Source organism: Aedes aegypti, chromosome 3 (assembly GCF_002204515.2).
Source record: "Aedes aegypti strain LVP_AGWG chromosome 3, AaegL5.0 Primary Assembly, whole genome shotgun sequence".
Lineage (NCBI taxonomy): Eukaryota > Metazoa > Arthropoda > Insecta > Diptera > Culicidae > Aedes > Aedes aegypti.
The window spans coordinates 183,150,057-183,175,178 of record NC_035109.1 but is presented as its reverse complement, the minus strand read 5'-3'; the positions used below and the strand labels follow the sequence as shown (position 1 = coordinate 183,175,178).

At 45.8% G+C, this 25,122-nt stretch overlaps 1 protein-coding gene and 1 long non-coding RNA gene across 2 annotated transcripts in view; one reads left to right on the top strand and one right to left on the bottom strand.

Moving 5' to 3' along the window:
• The window catches only part of LOC5577225, a 49,363-nt gene that overhangs the window by 14,642 nt on the left and 9,599 nt on the right, over positions 1-25,122 (bottom strand). The window contains exons 5-8 of the mRNA XM_001656277.2: positions 14,907-15,271; positions 14,661-14,849; positions 14,478-14,585; positions 14,189-14,404 (exon numbers count right to left, since the gene is read on the bottom strand). Coding sequence (XP_001656327.2) covers positions 14,189-14,404; positions 14,478-14,585; positions 14,661-14,849; positions 14,907-15,271 — 878 coding nt within the window. The remainder of the gene's footprint in view (positions 1-14,188; positions 14,405-14,477; positions 14,586-14,660; positions 14,850-14,906; positions 15,272-25,122) is intronic.
• Positions 1,067-1,934, top strand: LOC110678954. The gene is made up of 3 exons (XR_002502080.1): positions 1,067-1,282; positions 1,341-1,501; positions 1,558-1,934. It is a non-coding gene; the product is annotated as an uncharacterized LOC110678954 (long non-coding RNA).

Here is a 25,122-nt window from a genome sequence, read left to right as displayed (position 1 = left end):
TCGCTGGATTGGATCAGCTGCAACTTCTCTTTTCATATTATTAGCGCATTGCGTGCATATAGGGGAATGATATTGAGCACAATTTTGAGCATCATGATGTCATTGTATCAATCTGATTCAGATGCATGGTCGATCAAGCATATAAATATGCTTTCCGAGTAACGTGCATGCGCGACTTGCTCACACATATTTGCAGAGCGATCAATCACCGAAGAGCGGAGAAGCTGTATGTATTTGTTAGGCGTGGGCTCCTTTCTCGAGTTCCTACAACAAGATGGACGGCGTCGTCATCGTCATCATTCCCCACCGCAATTTCTTGTTTCAACCGACGGCTGGTGCTGATTGCAACACAGCCGTCACCACCACCACGTCATGCAGTGGGAAACTCACACATGATCATGTGGGCGAAAATTGAGGGAGAATCAGTGAGAGAGCAAAATGTCCTACATACAGCTCAACGTTTCCCCTCCTTCTGTTGTTACATAGGACACATAGACGGAAGGGGGGGGAGAAGTGACGTCGTGGGATTGAATGAATCAAAACAAAGCACAGCTGGTGTCTCCGATTAGCACACCGCAACAAAATGTCGATATTTTCAGAGTCGCTCTGCCTCGCAAAATTGAATACGCTCAAATAACAAAAAGAGAACGAGGTACACAAAACTGTATTTTGGTCTTTTTGCCAAATTATGTTTTAGGCTTACGCTGGATTGGATCAGCATTCGCTCAGCTGCCAGTTCTCTTTACATGTTATCAGCGTATTGAGTGCATGTAGGGAAATGATATTCAGCATCATGATCTTATTGTATCAATCCGATTCAGATCCATGGTCGATGAAGCATATACATATGCTTCACGGCAGCAAAACGAGCAACTTGCATGCGCGACTTGCGCACATATATTTGCAGAGCAATCATTCACCGAAGAGCGGAGAAGCTGTATGTATTTGTTTGGCATTGGTTTCCTACAACACAATCGACGGCGCCGTCATCGTCATCATTTCCCACCGCTATTTCTTGTTTGCGCCGACGGCTGGTGCCGAATGCAATACAGTCGTCACCAAGGTATTTATAGAAAGGTACATTGATCTAAGCAGTCAGTGGATGCGGGGAATGATAAGCAGCGAGGGGGTAGAAAATGACAGCTGGTGAGTTGGCTGGCTGGCTACTTCCTTTCCCCTCCGCTGATTGATCTCGTTTCCATGGCACCATTATTATTTTATTATGTTTTCAAAAACAAATTGAAAATATGTGCTCTGGCAAAGACCGATTCCGAGTAGAAAGGTTGGTATGCGTATTTTCTGGTTTAAATCTATGTCTTATTTCAATTATCTATTTCTAGAATGTCGTGATTGTGCATTGAAACGAAATTCATACTCGAAAAGGACCTACATGCACTCTTTCTGTTGCTGCTGATCTGATGTGAAATGGAAAATGTCAGTTTGTTTGAGACATCAATTGGCTACTGTGCTTTACTCGGTTTTATTTCGAATTAAGAACGAAGTTTTGAGCTATGAAGGTGGTTATGATTGAGAACTAAATTATATTCTTCTTTTCAGACTGTTTCTTGCAACGGTGACAGACAAAATAGAGTATGAAAGTCGCTGAAATAGTGTCTCATTTTGATCGTTTTTCGGAGTTACATTACATATAGTTAATTACATTACATATTAAGGTCTTTAATTGCATTACCATCGAGTCAGCTTTTTGTAAAGAAAATGTATGATCAGCACTGAATAATTTAAAGAAGTAATTCGAAAAAAAGAATTCTCAAACTGCGGTTGATTGTCAGGAAACAAAGTGAAGTGGTTTAAGGGGAAACATGTTGCTAGGATCTCAAGGCTTGCTGACCTGATAAAGCATAACAAACCAGCCAGCTGTCTGATTGTTTTCCAATATGGCGGAATGCCCTATTTGACACATTGAATTACCTCCCTTTTAAATACCTTGGTCGTCACCACCCGTCGTGCAGTGGGTAACTCACACACGAACAAGTGTGGGCGAAACCAGCATTGAAACGGGGGGAATATTGAGAGAGAAACAGCGAGAAAGCAAAAAGTCCCAAATACAGCTCAACGTTTCCCCTCTTTCTGTTGTTACATAGGACACATGGACGGAGGGGAAAAAGTGACGGCGTGGCATTTAATGAATCAAAATTTGATGGTTGTTGTTCGTGAGAGACTTTAACCTGAAGGTCATTCGTCCCTTCTTCAAATGAATCAAAACAAAGCACAGCTGGTGCCTGCGATTATCACACCGCAAAAAAAATGAGCAGTTCAACTTGAATGTTGAAGCAGTTCAACGCACGTGGATACAAAATGAAATAAAACATGCTTGTTGTGTGCTCAAATCAAAATGTCCGATGTTACTATAACTGAAACAAAATGACCGAAATGAATGTCCAATGTAACAATTGTTGAAACAGAACGACCTATGTGATTTATCCTATGTACATATTTTTGGTCAAAACGTCCTATCTGATGTTTTTATAGATTTCAGTGTAATTTCCAAATAAATTGACAAAAGTTCATTTCATACGTTGAACTCTATTACATTGCTTCCCTCTACAAGCAACACAGTGGGGAAAAATTGTTTCATTTTGATACAGTTTCAAAATATATTTTCACAACCTTCAAGCTCGATTTACTCGAAATGTGTGAATTGTTAGATAGGCCGTTTTGAAAAGTTACGCGAGAAATGTTGGAAATCATGCAAAAATCCAAAGTTTCCATAATATTTTCATCACTTTTATCGACTTTTTCTTAAGGTGGCCAAACTGCCCCGCTTTCCCCTAAGCACCCTATTCGACCTGATGCAAAGTGCTCTTCAGGTAGTCGAGAGTTGGTGTCGCCAATAGGGCCTTTCGGTTAACCCGAATAAAACATCTATTGTTCTTTTTACGGAAAGACGAAACCGCGATGGAATTCGACCTTTACGTCTTTTTGGCACTGAGATTAATGTGACTGATCAAGTAAAGTATGTCGGAGTCATTCTAGATTCCAAACTTTCATGGACACCTCACATTGATTTCAGAGTCCAAAAAGCTTGCATGGCCTTCGGTCAATGCCGGCGAACCTTTGGTAAAACTTGGGGCCTCAAACCCAAATATATCAAATGGATTTACACAACAGTTGTTCGACCAATATTGGCATATGGTCGAGCTTCTCAAGCACGGAAGCGAGCAGCTTTACCAGTCGATCCCCCGAGTACTTCTGAAGGTATGGGAGGACGAAGAATTGCCCACCGGCTGGTTGGATGGCCTCATCCGCCCTATCTACAAGAAAGGGCACAGACTGGAGTGTACCAATTACAGAGGAATTACCCTGCTGAATTCGGCGTACAAAATTTTGTCGCGCATCCTGTTTAACAGACTGCGACCGCTCGAGGAGTCTTTTGTCGGCGAATACCAAGCTGGTTTTCGTGAGGGCCGTTGGACAACGGACTAGATGTTTAGCTTACGAATGATCCTAGACAAATTCCGGCAATAGCAAACGCGCTTCACCGCCTCAAGGTACCGGTGCAGTTGTGTAAGCTTCTAGAAAGCTATTTTGATGGTAGGATTCTACTCTATGACACAGAGGAGGGGCAGAAAAGCGTTCGAATTACCGCGGGAGTACCTCAAGGTTCAATCCTGGGCCCGCTGTTATGGAATGCGATGTACGATGACGTACTGAGGCTGCCCCTTCCGACGGGTGTTAAGATTGTTGGCTTCGCCGACGATATCACCCTAGTGGTCTATGGTGAATCGATGGAGGAAGTAGAGTTGACAGCAGGGCACTCTATTTCCCTAGTTGAGGAATGGATGAAGTCTAGGAAACTAGGACTGGCCCGTCACAAGACTGAGGTGGTGGTGGTCAACAACCGCAAGTCCGAGCAACGGGCGCTTATCTCGGTAGGTGATTGCACCATATAGTCCAAGCGATCCCTTAGGCATCTTGGGGTAATGATCGATGACAAGCTGAGCTTCGCTAGCCACGTTGAATATGCCTGTAAAAGGGCATCTACGGCTATAGAGGTCCCCAAGCAAACTGCCACGAATACCAACGCACAATCAATCTTACACAAGTCGATTTCCTCAGAATGAAAACGTATCGATGTTTGTTTGACGTCATTGAGCTTTCGATCAACGGCAGTCCAACAAGGAAGTGGTTGTTTTGCAGCAATTCTGTTTATATTTGGGTTCTCACAGCAAACAAAAGCAATGTTGTGACAGTTCTCACAGCAAACAAAGAAAATTTTGTCAACATTGCACTACTACGCAGGCAACTAGATTGGTCTATAGCGGCGCTTTCGAGGATGATGTCTAACAGCTCTGCTGTAATTGCCAGCAAACGTAAGCTACTGGCAAGCGTGGCGCTATCCATACTAAGGTATGGAGGACCAATCTGGTCAAAAGCGCTTAGAACTAGCAGAAACTTTAAGCGGTTGGAAAGCACGTACAGGATAATGTGCTTAAGAGTAGCAAGTGCATACCGGACGGTATCTAAAGAGCCCAAGTAACAAATTTAGTTTTACGAATTACTTCCAGGGTGCTATAAATAAACGATCATAAAACCATGGTCAAGGCACTGTTGTCTTCATTGCATCCCCCAAAACCTCTTGTAGATTAGAACGTGACTAGTTGGCCCACTCTGAAAGAGGCTATGAAGTGTTTAATTATGTCACACGAATAAAGCAAAATAGCATTTATGGTAGCTATTTTGAGGCCACCTGTTCTAGATGAATGTCGCTTCATCTTGAAAATGATTTTATCATAACGTTGATCTTGCCGGTTTTTTTTTTCCAACGTAAACAAAAGAAAATAAGATTGAAAACATGGCTGTGATAGTTTATTTTATAGTGCTAATTATTTGAAGTGATTTATTTGAATATAGTGCCCAAATCTTTAGTGCCGAGTGAGATTTACTGTGAAATGTGATGAGAAAAAAGTAAATTTGCTGTGCCCTCTCTGAAAGTGGCATATTTGTAGTTATTTAGTATTTGCTAAAATAAACCGCTAGGTGAAGAATTGTACATTTCTTGGTTTGATTGGGAAGTAATTGTGCTTTAAATTATATTCAATTAGTTTAATCATCACACCATAGCATCTGATAAGTGAATTCATGGAGATAATATTATTTGAAAAAGTGAAATTTCGGCAACCTGAGTGAAATTAATATGGCGGAACCATAATTGATAGAGTGTCATCAACAAATGCTGTTTTTTCATCATAAATACACAAATAAGGGAACACTGTTATGATTCGGCATTTGCAGATGTAAAATTGCTTCAACAAATGCTGATTAAAGATGATTCAGCTTTTTTCGCTTTTTATGGCAACCAAGCAGCATTCAACAAAGTTTGCAGTTTGGGTACGCTATTATGAAGAATATACGCAAAAACATGACAACGGGCATAAATTCGTCGGGAATAAGTGTTCGCAATGCATTGCAATGCATTCGTAATGAATCTGAAGAGCCCAAATATCGATTTGAGAGGTATAAATAAGGTAAGTTATCAAGATTAAAGTGCAAGTCAATCAGTTTAAAAGCAGCTTTTATGGCAACAAGGTGTATTATATCAAACTTTTATCATAGCCGTCACAAATAAGTGTTACTCAGCCACCACTAGCAGTTTAAATGAGGTATTCTATGCTGCAATAAAGCTGAAGAAGCTGATGAAGCTGAAAACAACCAAGAGCTGACTTACAAAATATCATCTTCTAGCAACATTAAATGTCGCCTCTAGCTATCATAGCATTCACGTAACTGTCTTAAAACATTAATAAATCCACTTGAATGCCAAATTGCTGTGAATTTGTTACTTGGGAGGCCGTGTGCATCATAGCCGGGATGACGCCCATCGGGCTCATCATCAAGGAAGATGTTCAATGCTTCAACCAAAGGGGTACCAGAGGAGTCCGCGACAAGTGTAAAGAAGAAACGCTTAGAAGCTGGCAGCAGGAATGGGATAACTCCACTAAGGGTAGATGGACCCATCGACTAATACCAAATGTGTCAGATTGGTATGGTAGAAGCCATGGGGAAGTGAACTTCCACCTGACGCAGTTTCTGTCAGGACATGGTTGCTATAGACAGTACCTGCATAGGTTCGGGCACTCAGAATCTCCTGCGTGCCCCAATTGTGCTGGTGTAGAGGAAACAGCGGAGCATGTCGTGTTCGATTGCCCCCGTTTCATTGTTGTGAGAGGTCGCATGCTCACTACATGCGGAGGGGACACGTCCCCCGACAATATTATAGAGAGAATGTGTGCGGATGCCGAGTGCTGGAATGCAGTAACTACGGCTGTCACTCACATTATGTTAGAATTGCAGCGTCTATGGCGCGCCGATCAAGAGTTGGCTGCAGAGGATTAGCCTTGCCGAGGCTGGTCCCTTGTAACATTGTTTAAGTCGGCTAGGAGAAGCAGTTTGCCTAGACTACTTCTGCTACACGTGTTGTGCTATATGCATGGTGGTGTTGGTGCTGAGGTAGTGTTTGATGGGGTTGTGTTTGAAGTTGTTGGGACTACGTAACCAGCTTAGGTCCCGCAGCTTGCAAACGGAAACAAAATTCGCCCTGTCTAAAACATTGATTTTTCCGGTGGCTCTCTACGGGCACAAAACGTGGACGTTGAAACAGTCAGACCGGAAAGCTCTCGTTGTTTTCGAGCGTAAAGTGCTGCGGACAACACTCGGTGGGAAACTCGAAAATGGTGTTTGGCGCAGACGCATGAATCACGAGTTGTATCAAGTGTACAAAGATGCGAATATTATCAATCGTGTAAAATATGGCAGACTTCAGTGGGCTGGTCACTTAGTGCGAATGTCGGAAGAAAGAATTGCGAAAATAATATTCAGCAGGGAACCAGGTGAAGGTCAGCAGCTTCGGGATAGACCACGAATACGCTGGCTGTACGCAGTGGAAGAGGACCTGGCGACCCTAAACGTTCGGGGCAACTGGAGAAGTTTCGCCCAAGACCGACGAAGATGGAGCTCTACAATACGCCCGGCTATGGCGTAACGCTACGCTGTAGCCATCAAGGTATCAAGGTAGGTAAATTGGTTTTTATTCACACGGTTTAAGTTGTACACACTCAAATATGTTGGAGACTATTTCTATTCGTCCCATTTTACGGTACTCTCTAAAACAAAAGTGCTCAAAATAAATAATCGAAACCAAACCTCAAATTTTCAAGAGCACAAATCTGGACAACTAAACAGCCGTTCAAACTAAAAACTTGATCGATTGGTCTCCACCAGAGTGTGACCAATCGATTAAGTTTTCAGTTCGAACCACTCTCGAGTTCTCTAGATTTGTGCTATTGAAAAATTAAGGTTTGGTTTCAATGCATCTCCACCTTAGAAAAAAAAATCGGGCGTCTTCAAACAGACCCTGAAGTCATGGCTGGCGCTCCACGGCAGTTTTGAAAATCTGTACCAATGCTTTGAAATATCTTAACTTTTTGCTTAATTTTTTTTGAATTTGAATATTTTGAATAACAGCGCTGCCGTGAATCGCAAGTCAGTTCCATCTGTAAAAAGTAGGCATTGAGAAAACGGGCTGTGAAGTTTCCAAATTCGTTTTCGTTTTTGAAGCTTCCATAGTGGAATCAGTAGAAGCATTAACCTAAGAATGCTAATGTCGCTACCAAGATTATTATAATGACAGGTTTACCGATCTTAGCAGTCAGTGGGTGCGCGGTGTGGTTAGCTGCGGGGAAGGCGGAAGTAACAGCTGGCGAGTTGGCAAGCTGGCGGGTTTGTGTAGTCAACCGTTTCTATGGGGTTGTTAGGGTATGTTTATTCCAACAAACATAAACACAGTGTAGTGAAAATTTTCTCCAGCATTTTGTCGCAAATCAAATTTTCGTCTTTAATGTAGTATTCCGGTGTTTTGTGTCGAAGAAAAGCAGATTATTTGAAAAATTGGTTTACAATTGCATGTAATGCATGTAAATGTGGAAATTTCGAATAGTGCAGCGGGTGAGGCCACCCACCACCGATGGTCTACCGATGAAAGAGAGGATGTGCCACGGTGTCGCCGTCTGACGATGACGGTTGTATTCTTGTAACTTTATCTCGTAAGTTAAGTCATTCTACTATCAGTGCATTACACAGTAAAGTAAATTCAGATACTTTGCCGCGTATACCACACAGATGTGGGTGTAAAAGAAACATTCTATACCTACTTTGTCACGCCATGCATCTGATATGCAAACAACCAAAACAAACTCGCCAGCTGTCACTTGGCATTTCAAAATGGCGGAATGGGAAATCTGACACATTGGGCTACCTCCCTTCTAGATACCTTGGTCGCTACTGTTCGTGTTGCCAACATCTAGTATGCCACGCGCTGACAACCTGAGTACCGGGCCTCAAAGTGTCAAATAAATGTTTAAAAACAAAACAAATCATCCTCTTCAACATGGCTTTGAATAAACAATGAAAAACTAAAGGGTTAAAGGTATTTATTAATTAATTCAGAACGCCACTAGCGTTCTACTACTAATATTTCTATTGTGGAATCGCTCCTCTCCAACAACTGGTACAGCACCGGTGCCACTGCTATCAACGACAGCGACCTGGAGGACTTCGACGAGGTGCCCGAAGTCGAAATTCAGCGTGAGGAATCGACCCCCCGCCCATCCACCCAACATCAAGCACCCGGCGACCCCGGAATCGATACAAACTGGACGCAACTGACGTCTACAGAATTGCTTGGCGTGGCTTACGAAAATGTACCCGCATTGCCTCTATCTGGTGCATTTTCGTAAGGGCTTGGTTTCGCTGAACGCTCTCCAGGCGGTGCGTATCATCGGAAACATCATCGTCAGCTGGGAACCGTACCGCGGGGCCCACGCGATGTTATTCAATGCCAGCGGTGCCTCAACTTCGGGCACGGCACCAGAAATTGCCGCCTTCGGCCTCGCTGCAGTATCTGCGCCGAAAGCCACGACTGTGCTGCCTACCCCAGGAATGGGACTGCAATGGATGCGGTGGCATTCAAGTGTGCCAACTGTAGCGAAGCACACCAGGGCTCCAATCGTCGGTGCCCGAAACGAGAAGCATTCAAGCAACTCCGAAAAGCGGCATCAACATCAAACCAGCCAGGACGAAGGAAGGAAAAGGCTCCAGCGTTCAGGATCGAAGATTTCCTGCCGCTTCCAGGTGGCGGTAATTTCCCGCAGGTGCCTGCCACCTGGCCGCGTCGGAATCCCCCCCTGCCTCTGTAAATCAACCGTCGAGGAACTGGTCAAGCTGGTCTCCGAGGTGCTCATCATCAAGCGATTCTGCAGGACCCGGACAGAGCAGCTGCGTGCTGTAGTCTCCATTATCAGCAAATATGGGGACTAAGCCGCTGACCATTGTCACCTTACAGATCCATTGAGCTTGCTGATTTCGTCGGCAAGCACAGCATCGACGTATAACTCATCACCGAAACCCACCTCAAATCCGGCGACAGTTTCTGGCTGCCGGACCACAACATCATCCGCCTTGATCGCACCAACTCCAGAGGGGTACGTTGCAATCATCGTCAAGAAAGGCATCAAGTTCTCCATTCTACCCCACATCCGCATGTCTGTCTTGGAGCCACTCAGCGTAGAAGTGCAAACATCGACGGAGAGCATTCGGTACACGGCGGTGTACTGTCCTCGCCAGTGTACCGATAGCAACGGCATGAAATTCAGCTTCAAGAACGACCTGACTGCCCTCACCAGGACAAACTCTCGCTTTGTCATTGCCTGAATGCCCACCATGAAGCTTGGTGGAACTATCGGCGAAACTAGAACGGAAAGCTGCTCTTCGACCACGAACAACATGGATTGTACACGGTGCAATTCCCGGACGAACCCACTTCATTTCACCGGCAGGAAATCCCTCAACCCTGGACTTCCCTGGCCAACGTCCAACTATCGAAGCCGGTGGCGCTCAATTACCTTAGCTCTGACCACCAACCGGTGGTGGCTGAAATCAACGTGAACGTGGCATCTGCTCCATCCTACCTGCATAAGGACTACCACCACGTCAACTGGGTGGCATACGCGCGAATGGTGGACCGTCGCGTTGACGAGAACCAGTCATTGGACACCGAGGACATCGTCCGGGCCCTGGAGGGACTTCATCAGGCCATAACCGTGGCCGACGAGACGTGTGTGATGCGAGTTCTAACGAGGGGTAAGTTTGTTGCCAATGATTCCCACACCCAAATGCTTATCCGCCTGCGCAATATACGTAGACGCCAGTTTCAGAGGACTGGAGATCTGAGCAAGAAAAGTGAAACGGCCGATCTCAATAGGCAGATTGCTTCCAGAATGGCTTCAATCCGCAACGAAAGTTTCGGACGTGTTATCCAGAACCTTGATGACCGATCTAAACCATTCTGGAAGGTAGCCAAAGTCCTGAAATCCCACCCAAAACCTGTTCCACCTCTCAAGGCCGGCGATTCGCTTCTGATCCCTCCGCTCGAGTAATCCAATGCGATCGGTGCTCACATTGCTGCATCCCATCTGCTTGGATCGCAAATCCACAGTCCGATGGAAGTCCAGGTTGCGAAATGCGTCCACGATATAGACCTCCCCTTGTGCTGTCCCACCAGAAGACAAGATCATCCACAACTCCGCTCAGCGCTGAAGCAAACCAAAAATATGAAGGCCCCGGATTTGATGGGATCTTCAACCTCATCCTCAATCATTTAAACATCAAAGTTTACGAACTTTTGAGCGCCATCTTAAACAGATGCTTGGAATTGCACTACTTTCCAAGCTCCTGAAAGATTGCCAAGATCATACCTATCCGCAAACCCGGGAAGGACCTAACTCTATCATCGAGCTATAGGCCTATCAGCCTGCTCCCAGCGCTGAGCAAACTCTTTGAAAAGCTCATCCTCAACCGACTCGTCAAGTTTGTCGAGGAACGGAACATTCTCCTGCCGGAACAGTTTGGGTTCAGGAAGGGGCATTCCACAACTCACCAACTCGTGAGGGTGATGAACACCATCAGAAGTAATAGAGCTGTATCCAAGTCCACAGCCATGGCCTTGTAAGACGTCGAGGAGGCGTTTGACAATGTATGGCATGGTATAAGCTCTGTTACTTCAACTTTCCACCTCACTTGATCAAATCTTGTAAGAAGCTCTCTTCAGCAAAGCTCGTTCAGGGTATCGTTGAATTGCTATTTGTATAACGCGTTCCCAATATCAGCAGGAGTACCGCAAGGCAGCCCGCCGCTCTACAGCATTTATACATCTGACATTCCTACCCTTGGCGACGGCCGTGTGTTCTTTTTGTTCGCAGATGACACCGTAATAGCCGTCAAAGGGAGGATGCCTACCGAAATCACCAACAAGCTTCAACGATGCCTTGACGTCTTTGATGAATAAGCTTCCACCTGGAAGATCAAGATCAATGCTTCCAAAACCCAGGCTGTAATGTTTCTTCATCGGCAGTCTTACAGACTGAAACCCCCACCAAACTGCACTGTGATCATGAATGGCACAAGCGTTGAGTGGTCGTCAGAAGAACTTTACCTTGGATTGCTGTTCAACGACAAACTACTATTCCGCTCGCACGTCGATAGAACCTTGATTAAACGTTCCGCCCTAACCAGAAGGCTGTATTCGCTCATTTGCGGTAGATCTCGCCTCTCGCGGCGTGATGTGGTAGGGACCTGATATTCCCGGCACTTTTGGAGGATTTGCCGTAATGTAAAGATATGGTCCGTTGTCGAACGGCCGTCTGCAAAACCGGCTTGATAACTCATCACTTAATCATTTGCTATTTGTTATTAGACTACGGAAGATTATCTGGGATAATTGTTTGTATGCGGCATTTAGAATAGTGATCGTTCGATAGTTCTCACATTCTAGCTTGTCGTCCTTTTTGTAGACATCGTACACTAGACGCTGTGATTTTGTAGACATACGGCTGCTTCAGTCGCTCAAGGTCATACCGAGGAGGGCATTATTAACGACGGAGAGTTTTGGGCGCAGTTTTACCATTACCAGACAGTGGTTGGAGTCGATGTTAGCGCCGCGAGAGATTCTTACGTCGATAATGTCGGAGAAGTGCCGACCATCAATCAAAACAGTAGAATAAAGAACTGCTGTTGAAAAATCTCAATAAAATAGACAAAAGTTTTAAAAAATAAAAAATAAGCGTTGTTATTTTTACATCCAAAATCTTATAAAATTCTCATAGTAGCAACAGATTTCAGCACGGTTTTCGCAATGTTGGCTAGTTGAAACATCCATTATAAGATCCTAAAGTAATCGGGGTCAAAATATTTTTTCAAGCCTAACTCAAAATTGTCCCGCATTCCCCTATCATCTTATGGTTGCATATGCTCCTTAGTTTTGCTAACGATATCGACCTCATTAGCATAGTGTCTCTGGAAAGATAGGCCTGACTATTAATTCTGCCAGAAAGAAGTTTTTGATGAGGACGCTATTACGGATTACGTAACCGGCTTAAGTAAGGTATCTTGCAAACGGAGACAAATTCTTCTTCTTTCTGGCGTAACGTCCCAACTGGGACAGAGCCTGCTTCTCAGCTTAGTGTTCTTATGAGCACTTCCACAGTTATTAACTGAGAGCTTTCTTTTCCAACTGACCATTTTTTGCATTTGTATATCGTGTGGCAGGTACGATGATACTCTATGCCCTGGGAGTCGAGAAAATTTCCAACCCGAAAAGATCCTCGACCGGTGGGATTCGAACCCACGACCCTCAGCTTGATCTTGCTGAATAGCTGCACGTTTACCGCTACGGCTATCTGGGCCCAAAAAAACGGAGACAAATTACTCTCTATATAAAACGTTGGTACCTTCGAGCGGCTCTCTGCGGACTGAAACGAGGACGTTGAAAAAGACAGATCGGAAAGTCTTCGATGATCATGCTACGGGCAATACTAGGTGGGAACCTTGATAATTTTGTGTAGCGCAGATGCATAAGTGACAAGCAGTCTTCCCATGAACAGAACCGAAGTGCAACTTTCGTTTGAACCTTGCAACTTGTGTTGAACCGCAAACGCGCTTCGTCTCTGTACCAGTGTTTCAAACTGAACCCGGTACATGTGTACTTCGGTTCAAACTTAGGTTCAAATAATGGCACAAAGCAGTCAAACGGGGAACGGTTGAAATGCACGCGGATAAATTTCTACGATCATATATGGAGCTTCTTGGTTCAAATCGCGTAGCCCTTGAGGCTTGAATAAATGTTTTATTTAAGCAGATCAACTAAGATCAATACTTTAAATAACATTTAGCGGTAACTTTATGAAAAAAACAAGGATTTTACTATATCATACTACAAGACACGATAAGTAGAAATTGCTAAGCGTGGATATCAACTGTTTTCTGTCTGTCATCGTTCTGAGCCTCGGATGCAATCGAAGATTTGCACCAAAGTTTGAACCGCGGTTGCAACCGAGGTACAAATGGACCGGTTTTCGAACCGGCGTTTGAACCGAAGTTCACTTTACACATGTTTAGGTTAAGGTTCATGTTCGAGCGTTTCGGTTTGCACACGAGAACAGAGTGCAAGGAGAGTACGAAACCGCCTGAACCAACGTGGTCACAAGTATTACCAAGTGTAGAAAGCGTTTTATTTTTAAGCTTCAATACGCTAGCTGTACGTAGTGATAGAGAACCTGGGAACTCAAAACGTTCGGGGCAATAGGAGGAGTATCGTCCAAAACCGACGAAGATGGAACTCTACAATACGTCCGGCAATGGAGCTACGTTTTGTCCATTTAGGTAGCAAGTTGGGTTACTTAGTATTTTCATGTTCAGAAAGGATGGATTTGTGGGATAATCAAGCGGGATATCCAGGAAATTCAGCAACAGCTATTGCTATGAATACGTTCAATTGCTTTTAAACTTGATAAGTGGCGAGGTATTAGTATTGCATGTCCCGATTATTCATAGCATAAAATTAGTTGGTACCGTGCACCCCCGCTAATTTGAACGGTACCTCAAGCAAACAATCGGGAATCTGAACGATGTGCAAATTAGCGGGGTACAGATTAAAAAGTGTTCAGATTAAACGTAGTCAAAAACCAATGGGGGTACCCAGTAATTGATTGTCAAGATTTGGTAAAGCGAATCGACACAAGTAAACTCATTTGAATTGTATCACCTCACCCGGCTCGCATAATAAGCTTAATTTAGTCAATTGAAATGTCTAGGTATGCAAAAAAAAAGATATACTTACACTTTATTGCAGTCCGGGCACTCGATCTTGTCCTCCATGGTGACAAGTTTATGCTTTTCTTTGTGTTTCTCCATTAGGGCCATTGTTCTAAATTCCAACAAGCAAATGGAGCACTGGAAGCGTTGCTTTTCCTCCTGCTCCTTGATGAGCTTCCTCATTTGATTGCGATGGCTTTCGTGTGCTTCCATGTGCCGACTCATGTTCTGTTTTCGGACTCTGGAAAGTAAGGAACGGTTTTAATTTATCATTCAACTGTATGTATTTGAATTTGGTTATATTCGCAACTTACGCCTTGTTACACTGCTTACACGCTTCGTAGTCCTTCATCGCGTCCTGCTTAGGCACCGTATCAATACCGTGCGATTTTACATGGGCAATCATTTCACTAGGCGTGTAACTGTAAAAAAAGTATTTTTTTTTAGAAAAATCGATGACATCTGTAAGGTCACAAGTTGCCTGAAAAGATACCAACAATTCTTTGCAGATATAGCAGGAATGCTTTTCACTAGTATCCGGTGGAATAACTACTGCGGTCACCACTGTCGGTTTGACTATGCTGGTACTAGCGACAGCTGCTGAGGCTGCTTTTTGGGCTTGTCGCTTCGCTTTGATTCGTGCTAAACAGTCAGCTTTGTGGCTGGTATATCCTTCGGGAGAATAACTAAAGGAAATATATTTTTAATCTTCATGAAAAGCTTGCAATATCTATAAAAATTACCTTTCTTTACAAAGCTTGCAATTGATCTTTACCTTATGTGCAAGGTACAGGTGGTCATTGAGCCCTTTCTTGGTGGCTAGCGTAACGAAACACAATTTACACTGGAATTCGTTCGACACGAGTACATTGAACAACTTTACTCCTTTCTCCTTAGCCGATCGGATTTTCTTCTCGGCTGGTTCTGAGGATATTTCGCCTGGGGCTGCTCGCTTCTGCGATTTTCCTTGATCCATTCTTATGATAGTTCTCACTTTTCCTCGTGTGGCCTTTTCTTGACTTGCAAGGACTTTTTCGTAGAATGTGGAGAATTCATAAACGGATCTACTACACATAGCACAGATCAACTCGCTTTCAACTTGTAGTTTCTGAAAGTGAAAAGGTAGGTAAAGAATTTGAAGCTTCATTTTGGTCAATGGGGACGCATGTAACATGCGCTGTAGTCATTAAAGTACATATGTTTAAAAAGAGAGCAAAATAAGGATTTCTAAAAAAAAAATATTTTTTTTTGAATTCCTCGTGACCTTAAGTGTCGGATCCGGAACCCACCTTCGATTAATAGCCGAAAAGTCCTTGATTTCGATTAGGCTCCAGTAGCCGACAGTAAAATTCTGGTCACAAATTGGCGCAATCACCGACACTCAATCGTAGAATTCCACTAAATTCCAGTAAATCGTCCACAATACGACACTCTTTTTAGCCCCCAAATCACCTTCAATTTAGTCGCAGCAGAACCACAGACACCCTGAGCCAATCCGAGCGAACGCGGGAATTTCAGTTCGTACCGTTCAAATAAAACCAATAGTTCTCACTTATCACTACTTACTATATTCTACGTAATAAACCTAACTGTATTCACGGGTATGCAATTTAAATAAGCGACCGATCGCGCCGTGTAGCTAAAGTGGAACTGAGAAGTGGATGCGTTTGATATCATCATCAGAGCAAGCCATCCATCCACCGTGCTCTGATGATCGATATCAGTGACGTCATCCACTGAGAGAAACAACGATCGGCTTGGTCAGTGCGAGAGCACCCCAGCCATCGTTGGTTGTCTATCATCGCCGCATCCAAGCCTCGGATAAATGTTCTCCGCATCGCAATACGCTGGACAAGGACAGCAGCAACAATCGCATGGGCATGATGGAGATAAGAGTCGTCTGTCCATCAATCCATCCGTAGCCGTCTAGGCATAGCATGGACTGCGACGACCTATTGTCCTTCCGTCGACTACTCCATCGGTTGAACAATACCGTCTGGGTTTTGGGCGAGCTGTCTGGATGAGCAAAACAGCAGAAACTTCCACTGGCGTGTCTAGGGGGCGATGCGCCCAAACATTCTCACCCACCCTGAAATTCCATGAATTTCTGAAAAGAAAGAAAAAAAAAACTCCTCTTCGGCTAGGACGGGAGATGGATTTTGGATTGGGAAATGGATTTTAGTTTTGGGATTTGGAGTAGAATTCGTGCTCGAGGATTGGTTCCGGCAAGAGGCAGATTTTCTCCACCGGTCGTTTTAGATTTCCGGAAGCGGTCCTCAACGTAACAACGCGTACTACGCCATCAGCTCCGGGGTGCGTTTCCTCGATTCTGCCCAACTTCCAACGCATGGGCGGCAGGTTGTCGTCGCAGATTACTACCAGTTTTCCAACTTCAATACTAACTGGCGGTCGCCAGCGTTTGTTTCGTCCTTGAAGTTGGCTCAGGTATTCCTGTCTCCAACGCTTCCAAAAATCCTGGACCTTCCGTTGCACCAGCTCTATTTGGTTTAGTCGGTTCAACTGAACATCGGTTACGTCGGTTTCTGGGAGAGCCTGTATTGACGAACCGATTAGAAAATGGCCCGGCGTGAGAGGCTATAAATCACTAGGATCGGTTGAGAGTGGAATGATTGGTCTAGAGTTGAGGCATCCTTCCACCTGGACCAACAGCGTAACCATGTCCTCTATGGATATTGGTGTGTCTCCGATGACTCTCTGCAGGTGGTACTTCGTGGAACGAACCGCTGCCTCCCAAAGGCCACCGAAATGGGGACCACTTGGAGGGCTAAAGTGCCAACGCCAACGTCCTTCAACAAACGCAGCAGCTCTTGCAACCGGTTCCGGGCACCCACAAAGTTGGTGCCGTTGTCCGAAAATATATCGGCACACTTTCCTCGCCTTGCTACGAACCGTCGTAACGCCTGGATGAACCGATCCGTCGATAAGTCGGAGACCAGCTCTATGTGGACAGCCTTTGTCGCAAGACATATAAAAATGGCTCCGTACGCTTTCACCGCGTTACGTCTAGGACCTGGCCTAACGTAAACTGGTCCGAAAAAATCTACGCCTGTCCGGGAAAATGGGCGCGATATCGTGACTCGCTCAGCCGGCAGCTCACCCATGAACTGCTTCACTGGAGACGGTTTGGCTCTGAAGCACTTGTGGCAACGATGAACAACCTGGCGGACGATGCTTCTTCCATCTAATGGCCAGTATTTCAGCCGAATGGTGCTCAATAGCAGCTGAGGTCCAGCATGAAGTAGTCTTCCATGGTATTGCTCAACGAGAAGCCGAGTCAGCCGATGCCCCTTTGGAAGAACAATTGGGTGTTTGAAGTCCTCAGATTCTGCCGAATGTCTCAATCGGCCACCGAGACGAATTAAACCATCTGCGGAAATGTAAGGATGGAACCAGCGTAGTGACGATTTTAGTGACACTGGTACTCCTTCTGACAAGGCCCGCCATTCATCGGCGAGGGCTACCTTCTGAACTTGCCGAAGGATGGTATATTCCGCATCTTTAAGTTCATCCGATGAGAGAAATCCACCTCTTCTCTCCGCCTTGGGTTTCCTGAGGAGCTTCATCAATCGTTGCCAGATTGCAGCAGTCCGAATCATCTCCGAATACGATGAAAACTTCGCAACATACTCCTCTACAAATTCCGGAGCGGTTGTCGCTGTGACTACTGTTACAGTTCGGCGCTTTTCCTTTTCCACCTCCTCGGCGTTCGATGAAACTGTTGAGTGTGGCCATCCTTCTGGACTTCCTAACAGCCAGTCCGGCCCGTGCCACCAGAAACGATTCCCTGAGATATTCTGCGGTGTAATTCCTCGTGAGATCAGATCAGCGGGATTCTGAACTCCTGGAACATGCCGCCATTGCCAACCCTCCGTCAACCGTTGAATTTTCGCGCATCTATTTCCGACGTACGGACTCCAAGTAGATGGAGTGGCTACTAACCAGTCTAAGACGCACGTGGAATCCGTCCAGAAATGTACATCTGCTGGTAGTCTGATTGCTTGGTTGACCTTTTCGAACAGCTCCGCAGTTAAAAGTGCTCCACATAGCTCCAATCTGGGAATTGTCTGGCAACTCAAGGGTACAACTCTTGATTTAGACGCGACCAGACGAACCAGAACGTTTCCGCTTGAATCCTCACTCCGTACGTAAACGCATCCACCGTACGCCTTCTCCGAGGCGTCCGAAAAGCAGTGAAGGTCAATTCGTTCAGTCTGTGGAACCATAACGCACCTGTTGATCCTGATCTCGTTGAGAATCGGTAGTTGTCGGTGATAATTTCGCCATGTCTCACCCACCGTGTGAGGTAATGGTTGATTCCAATCCAATCGCCTTCCATCCTCGCTTTCTAGGGTCCACAATTGCTGCATAAACACCTTGAATGATGTGATTGCAGCTCCTATGAGGCCTAGTGGGTCGAAAAGAGTGGCGATGGTCGATAGAACCTTACGCTTGGTCAAGGGTTCTACGTCTTCTAATGCTGGAATCGTGAATTGGAATCGCAGAGTGTCGGTTCTCGGCATCCAAGTCAATCCAAGAGTTTTTACCGCCGGGTCTGGGTCTAGACTGATCTCCGTGATAGGAATGGCTAAATCCTCCGTTCCAACTCCATCCAACGCCTCTGGATAATTGGAAGCCCATTTACGAAGCCTGAATCCTCCGGCATTCATAAGTTCCTGCAGCTGTACCCTCAACTGCACAGCTTCATCCACGTCGTTCGAACCAGTAATCACATCGTCCATGTATGTATCTTCCCGGACTGCCTTAGCCGCCAGCGGAAATCTTCCTTCCTCATCATCCGAGAGCTGCTTCAGGACCCTAGTCGCCAAAAAGGGTGCCGGTTTAGTTCCGTAGGTGACGGTGTTCAGCTCGTACGTGCTGATTTCCTCCTCCGGTGATGACCTCCACAGAATCGATTGCAGCGGTCTATCTTCTTCACGAACCAGGATTTGGCGGAACATTTTCTCAACGTCCGCGACAAGCATCACCTGTTTCGTTCGGCTCCGCATGATGATTGATCGCAGATCATCTTGAATGATCGGTCCGACCAGTAGCGCATCGTTCAACGTCACCCTTGTGGACGTTTCACTCGAAGCGTTGAATACAACGCGAACCTTGGTGGTAGTACTGGCTTCCTTCACTACTGGATGGTGTGGCAGATAGCAGCGTTTCACCGAACCTGGGACATTCTCGACCTTGCTCATATGCCCAAGCTGAAAGTACTCCGCCATGAAGGCGCAGTATTGCGTACGAAGATCTGCGTTTTTCGCCAATCTACGCTCCGTAGCCTGAAGACGTCGAACTGCGATCTCTCTTGATTCACCAATCCGCTCCAAAACGTCTTCGTCAGTCGGTAGAGCGATAGTGTAACGGCCATCCTCCCCCCTTTGTACGGTATGAACAAAGTGCTGCTCGCAACGCGCTTCTCGTGGCGAATAGTTTTCAGCCGACCCGACCTCCTCGCAGGACCAAAATCGGGCCATCAACTCCTCTAGACCTTCTCAAGCCGACACGTTGCAGCTAATGTTCACCGACTGATTGGGAACCGATACTCCACCGCAAACCACCCAACCGAATACAGATTCGTTGAGTGCTGGCAGTCGCTCTCCTAACGAAATCTGCCGTCCATTCCTGAAGAAATCGAAGAATGATTCGATTCCCAGAACCATATCTATCGCCACGGACACATTGAACGATGGATCAGCCAATTCGATGCCATCTGGTAGCCTCCAGCTTGAAACGTTGATCGTAGTTGTAGGTAGATTGACTGTCACCTTCGGTAGAACGAGAAAGTTCATCCGTCGGGAGTAATCCGAAATACGTGATCGAATGGTGGTTTCGATCTGCTGCCTAACGTTGGTCCTTGCTTGGCCGATTCCATGGCCGATCCATTCCATCTATCTTCCCGCGGGTTACCCTTAACCGCTGGCTGAGCCTCTCCGTAACGAAATTGCTCTCTGACCCTGAGTCCAACAGAGCGCGTGCTGGATAGCGATGTCCACTGTTGTCCTCGACAATCACGATAGCCGTCGCCAGCAGTACCTTGGAATACTGGGCTGATCCGTGAGCCACCACGGCATCGGTGGCCGCCATGTTGGATACTTGCGATGTAGAATTACCCGTAGTGCTGGAACCTGGGGTAGCCGTCTCCGTAGAATCCTGTTCATCCCTCGAATTGTTGGACCTCGTCGGCTTCGGTGCCACTACCGACTTCGAAGAATTGTCCTTGTCAGGCCTGAAGCACACCAGCGAATGATGACGCTTCTTGCAATACCGGCAAGAGAACTTCGACTGGCAATCCTTAGCGTGGTGACCGGACTTGAAACAGTTTCTACAGTGAGAATAATTTCTGAGAACTGCCTCCCTTTCCGATTGCGGCATCCTTTGGAATACACTGCACTGAAACAGCTGGTGATTGGCACTGCAGGCAACACAACTTGCTCCGGATGTTTGGACGGTGTTGAAGCTCGTCTTGACCGAAGATGTCTTGAACTTCCCGGGTTGGTGGAACTGAGCTGAGTTCTTGGACTCCGATTGCTTCCCTGGCAGCGATTCCAGCATACGGATGCGTCGCTGGAGATATTCGGTGAGTTCAACAACCGTATCCTGTTGTTTTGTAGAAGAAAACTCCTCCCATCCTCTACGTGTCACAGGATCCAATCGCGCAGAGAGAATGTTGACCAACAATAGGTCCTTGTAATCACCAGGCAGGACGACGTTATCTAAGGTCTGCACGATCCTCTCGAAACCATCCACGAGAGTGTGCAGATCCGATGAGGATTCTTTGGTCAAGCTAGGAAGCTTGAAAAGTGCTTGCACCTGGAGCTTTTTCAAGTGTTTACTGTTGTCGTATCTCTTCTGTAGAAGATCCCAAGCGACCTTGTAATTGGCGCTAGTGATTTGGAGAGAGTCGATCAAATTTTTCGGTTCTCCTTGGAGGCATCCCTTGAGGTAGTAGAGCTTTTCTACCTCAGGGAGATCCGCCTTGCAGTGGATGACCGAGGAGAAAAGGTCGCGGAAACTGAGCCACTCCTCAATGTTTCCACTAAAAGTTTGAAGCTTGATCTGTGGCAACCTGACATGATCAAGATTCCCACCACCGGACGTATTTAGGAACCTAGCCGACGTGTTCAACTCCACTGATTCCTGCTTCAGCTTGATCGCATCCAGTAGAAACGCTTTCGCATGGTAGTAGCGATCGCTGAAGTCCTTCCTCTCCTTTGTGTACGGATTCTTCTCGATGTCGTGGACGGCATGAGTTTTGATTTCGATGAGATACTCGGAAAACTTCTCCCACAGGTCGTCCAGTCTTTCCAAACGAACTGTCATTTGGCTGATGGGCGCATCCTCCGGCAGATCGTCAACGTAGCTCCAAATATCGTTGAAGGTTTGTTGAACATCGCTCAGCTTCGCCACCAGGACCTTGTACGATGCCAGCGACATGATGACTCGGCGAAATCAATCGGTTGTTGAACGGATGAAAATGATGGTGTAGTATACTGCGTAATTGCCTAGCTTCGCTAGGACATATATCGTGCTCTAACTAACCTATGAGAGTGATACAGGACACCCTACGCAGTCGGCGGTATTCGGCCACACAATGTTGTGACAACAACGTCGATTGTTCGGAATCTCGTGGATTGGTGTGAATAGAGGAGAGAATCGTGGCGGTAGTATCCAAAAATTTAACTTCGGCTGCACATATACTGTTCGACTCACCTAACCAAGTGAACAGCGTCACGGGTGCAGCAATAGGGTAAAATCGTCCAACTTTGGTAGCAAAGCGTAGCCAGATGTGGATCAAATCTTGTTCAATTTCATCAAGTCGCGTGAAAGGGAGGGAAATTAACTATAGTATCCAAAAAATTGCTTCGACGGGACATATACCGTGCAACTCACCCGGAGAAAACAACGGTGTACCAATGCCCGTGCCAAATGATGCCGAACGTATCCAAAAAACGTTCAATTATAGTTTATATAGCCTCAATAATCCGTAGTATATAGCAGGGATGTGTGGGTGTAGATGTCGCAAGCCAAGGAGGATAAATTTTATTTAAAATTGTGGAGTATCCAAACGCCCACGCTTCGGCGGACATACACTAAATGTTCACTAACCTGGATAACGCTCCACGTTGCTGCCTCCTTGCTTGAGTCCACCCGTCGGTCGTGCAGGCGATGAGTAGTAATCCGATGAATCGATCAGCACCAGCGCCGATTCCAATCCGGGCTGATAATCGTATACCAAGTATCCACAACTCCAGAGCTTCCTATCTGGTTAAGCGGAACGACGATCCCCGTAGAGTGATGATGGCTCCGTAATAGCGATGACAGTGTGAATGAATAAAACCGGTGTTAGCAAAGGGAAATGCCTAGCTCCGACAAGACATACACTAAGTGTCTAATTAATTACCTGGAAAACCCACAGGCGGAGCAAACTTAGTGTTGCCTTCCAAGTCCGATGCTAGCAGTCACCGTCCCGAATCTTTAGTACAGGAAACCAACAGGGCGGCGTCCAGGCTTGGCTTGGCTTGGGTACGCGCCAAGAGCCTATTCTTCTTTTGTCACGAAACTCCTTTTCATATACGGAAAGGATGGCGATTCGCTATTACAGCGCGGTAACAAAGCGTCGTAACGTGAAACCGCGATGGCGGAAATCCTACACGCTCAAATCCGTGACCACTCCAGTTCAGCACTATCCGGTTCGAAGGACCATGTGTCGGATCCGGAACCCACCTTCGATTAATAGCCGAAAAGTCCTTGATTTCGATTAGGCTCCAGTAGCCGACAGTAAAATTCTGGTCACAAATTGGCGCAATCACCGACACTCAATCGTACAATTCCACTAAATTCCAGTAAATCGTCCACAATACGACACTCTTTTTAGCCCCCAAATCACCTTCAATTTAGTCGCAGCAGAACCACAGACACCCTGAGCCAATCCGAGCGAACGCGGGAATTTCAGTTCGTACCGTTCAAATAAAACCAATAGTTCTCACTCATCACTACTTACTATATTCTACGTAATAAACCTAACTGTATTCACGGGTATGCAATTTAAATAAGCGACCGATCGCGCCGTGTAGCTAAAGTGGAACTGAGAAGTGGATGCGTTTGATATCATCATCAGAGCAAGCCATCCATCCACCGTGCTCTGATGATCGATATCAGTGACGTCATCCACTGAGAGAAACAACGATCGGCTTGGTCAGTGCGAGAGCACCCCAGCCATCGTTGGTTGTCTATCATCGCCGCATCCAAGCCTCGGATAAATGTTCTCCGCATCGCAATACGCTGGACAAGGACAGCAGCAACAATCGCATGGGCATGATGGAGATAAGAGTCGTCTGTCCATCAATCCATCCGTAGCCGTCTAGGCATAGCATGGACTGCGACGACCTATTGTCCTTCCGTCGACTACTCCATCGGTTGAACAATACCGTCTGGGTTTTGGGCGAGCTGTCTGGATGAGCAAAACAGCAGAAACTTCCACTGGCGTGTCTAGGGGGCGATGCGCCCAAACATTAAGACAAGTAATTGCTGGTTTTACTTTATGATTTTTTTTATTATTTTCTCCAGGAACTGATTCAAGTATTTAACTAAAGTTTGCTTCAGCTCCAAAGATTTCTTCAGGAATCCATGAAGTATTTTTTACAAACTTCCTATGGAATCCATTCAGTAGTAGAATTAAATAATGTTAATTCGGGAATTCAGTGGTCGTAACTCAAAACTCAATGGACTGTAAATTTTTGCTTTTCGTTCTTAACTATGAACTTTATTGAAGAAAATTCACGCCTGCTTCAGTTTTGTTCCAACAGGAAATACATATTTCAAGAATAATTCAAGCAAATTTCTCTGTCATGACCCGCGAGGGTAAATCTGCGCTACACAGTAAACAGTTATTAAGAGATTTCAATTTTATTATTAAATTTTAGATGAACATTCTCCCCGCCGAGCCGGATGGCTCCTCATCTCCTCAGCTATGTATTTAATCCAGTTCATCACCAATCGGTAGCACAGCTATTTTCGTTGTTGCACGCTTGTAGGTGCCGCTGCTGGTTCGGACGGTTACCACGCGCACAATGCCATCCTTGCCAGGGTGGGTTTCAATTATTCGTCCCAGCTTCCACGTTTGCGGTGGCAAACCATCTTCCTTCAACACCACTAACAATCCTTCCCGTAGCAGAGTGGGATTTTTGAACCATTTTCCACGCCTCTGTAATCCTGTGACGTATTCAGCGGACCAACGACGCCAAAACGCTTGCTTCCTCCGTTGGATCAACTGATATCGGGACAACGTCGACTCTTTCAGATCGCCATAGTAAAGTTCAGCGATCGCTGTAAGTTCGCGTCCTACCAAAAAATGTCCTGGACTCAGAGCTTGGTAATCCGAAGGGTTATCACTTTGCGGGATCATAGGGCGCGAATTCAAGATCGCTTCTATTTGGTGCAATAAAGTACACATCTCCTCATAGGTCAAATGCGATTCATTCAGCACCTTATTCAAATGATTCTTCACGGACTTTACTCCGGCTTTCTAGAGTCCTCCTTGATGCGGCGCTCGCGGGTTTCCAGGTTATGCCACGAGACTGACAAAATTTCGAGATATCGTTGTCCAAAGCCTGTGACTCGAGCAAAGTTTTCAACTCCTTAAACTGGCGTTCAGCACCCACAAAGTTGGAACCGTTGTCAGACCGCATTTCAGCAACGTTCCCTCTTCGACTCACAAAACGATGCAACGCACCAAGAAATCCATCTGATGAAAGTGAGCCTACTAACTCGAGATGAATTGCCTTAGTAGACATGCATTCGAAAACGCATACAAAAGCTTTCCGTGGAGCTCTACATCTGCCTTCCTTCAACAAAAATAGACCAGCGTAATCAACACCAGTGCGTGAAAATGGTTCAGCCGCAGTAACGCGAACGCTTGGCAGATCCCCCATA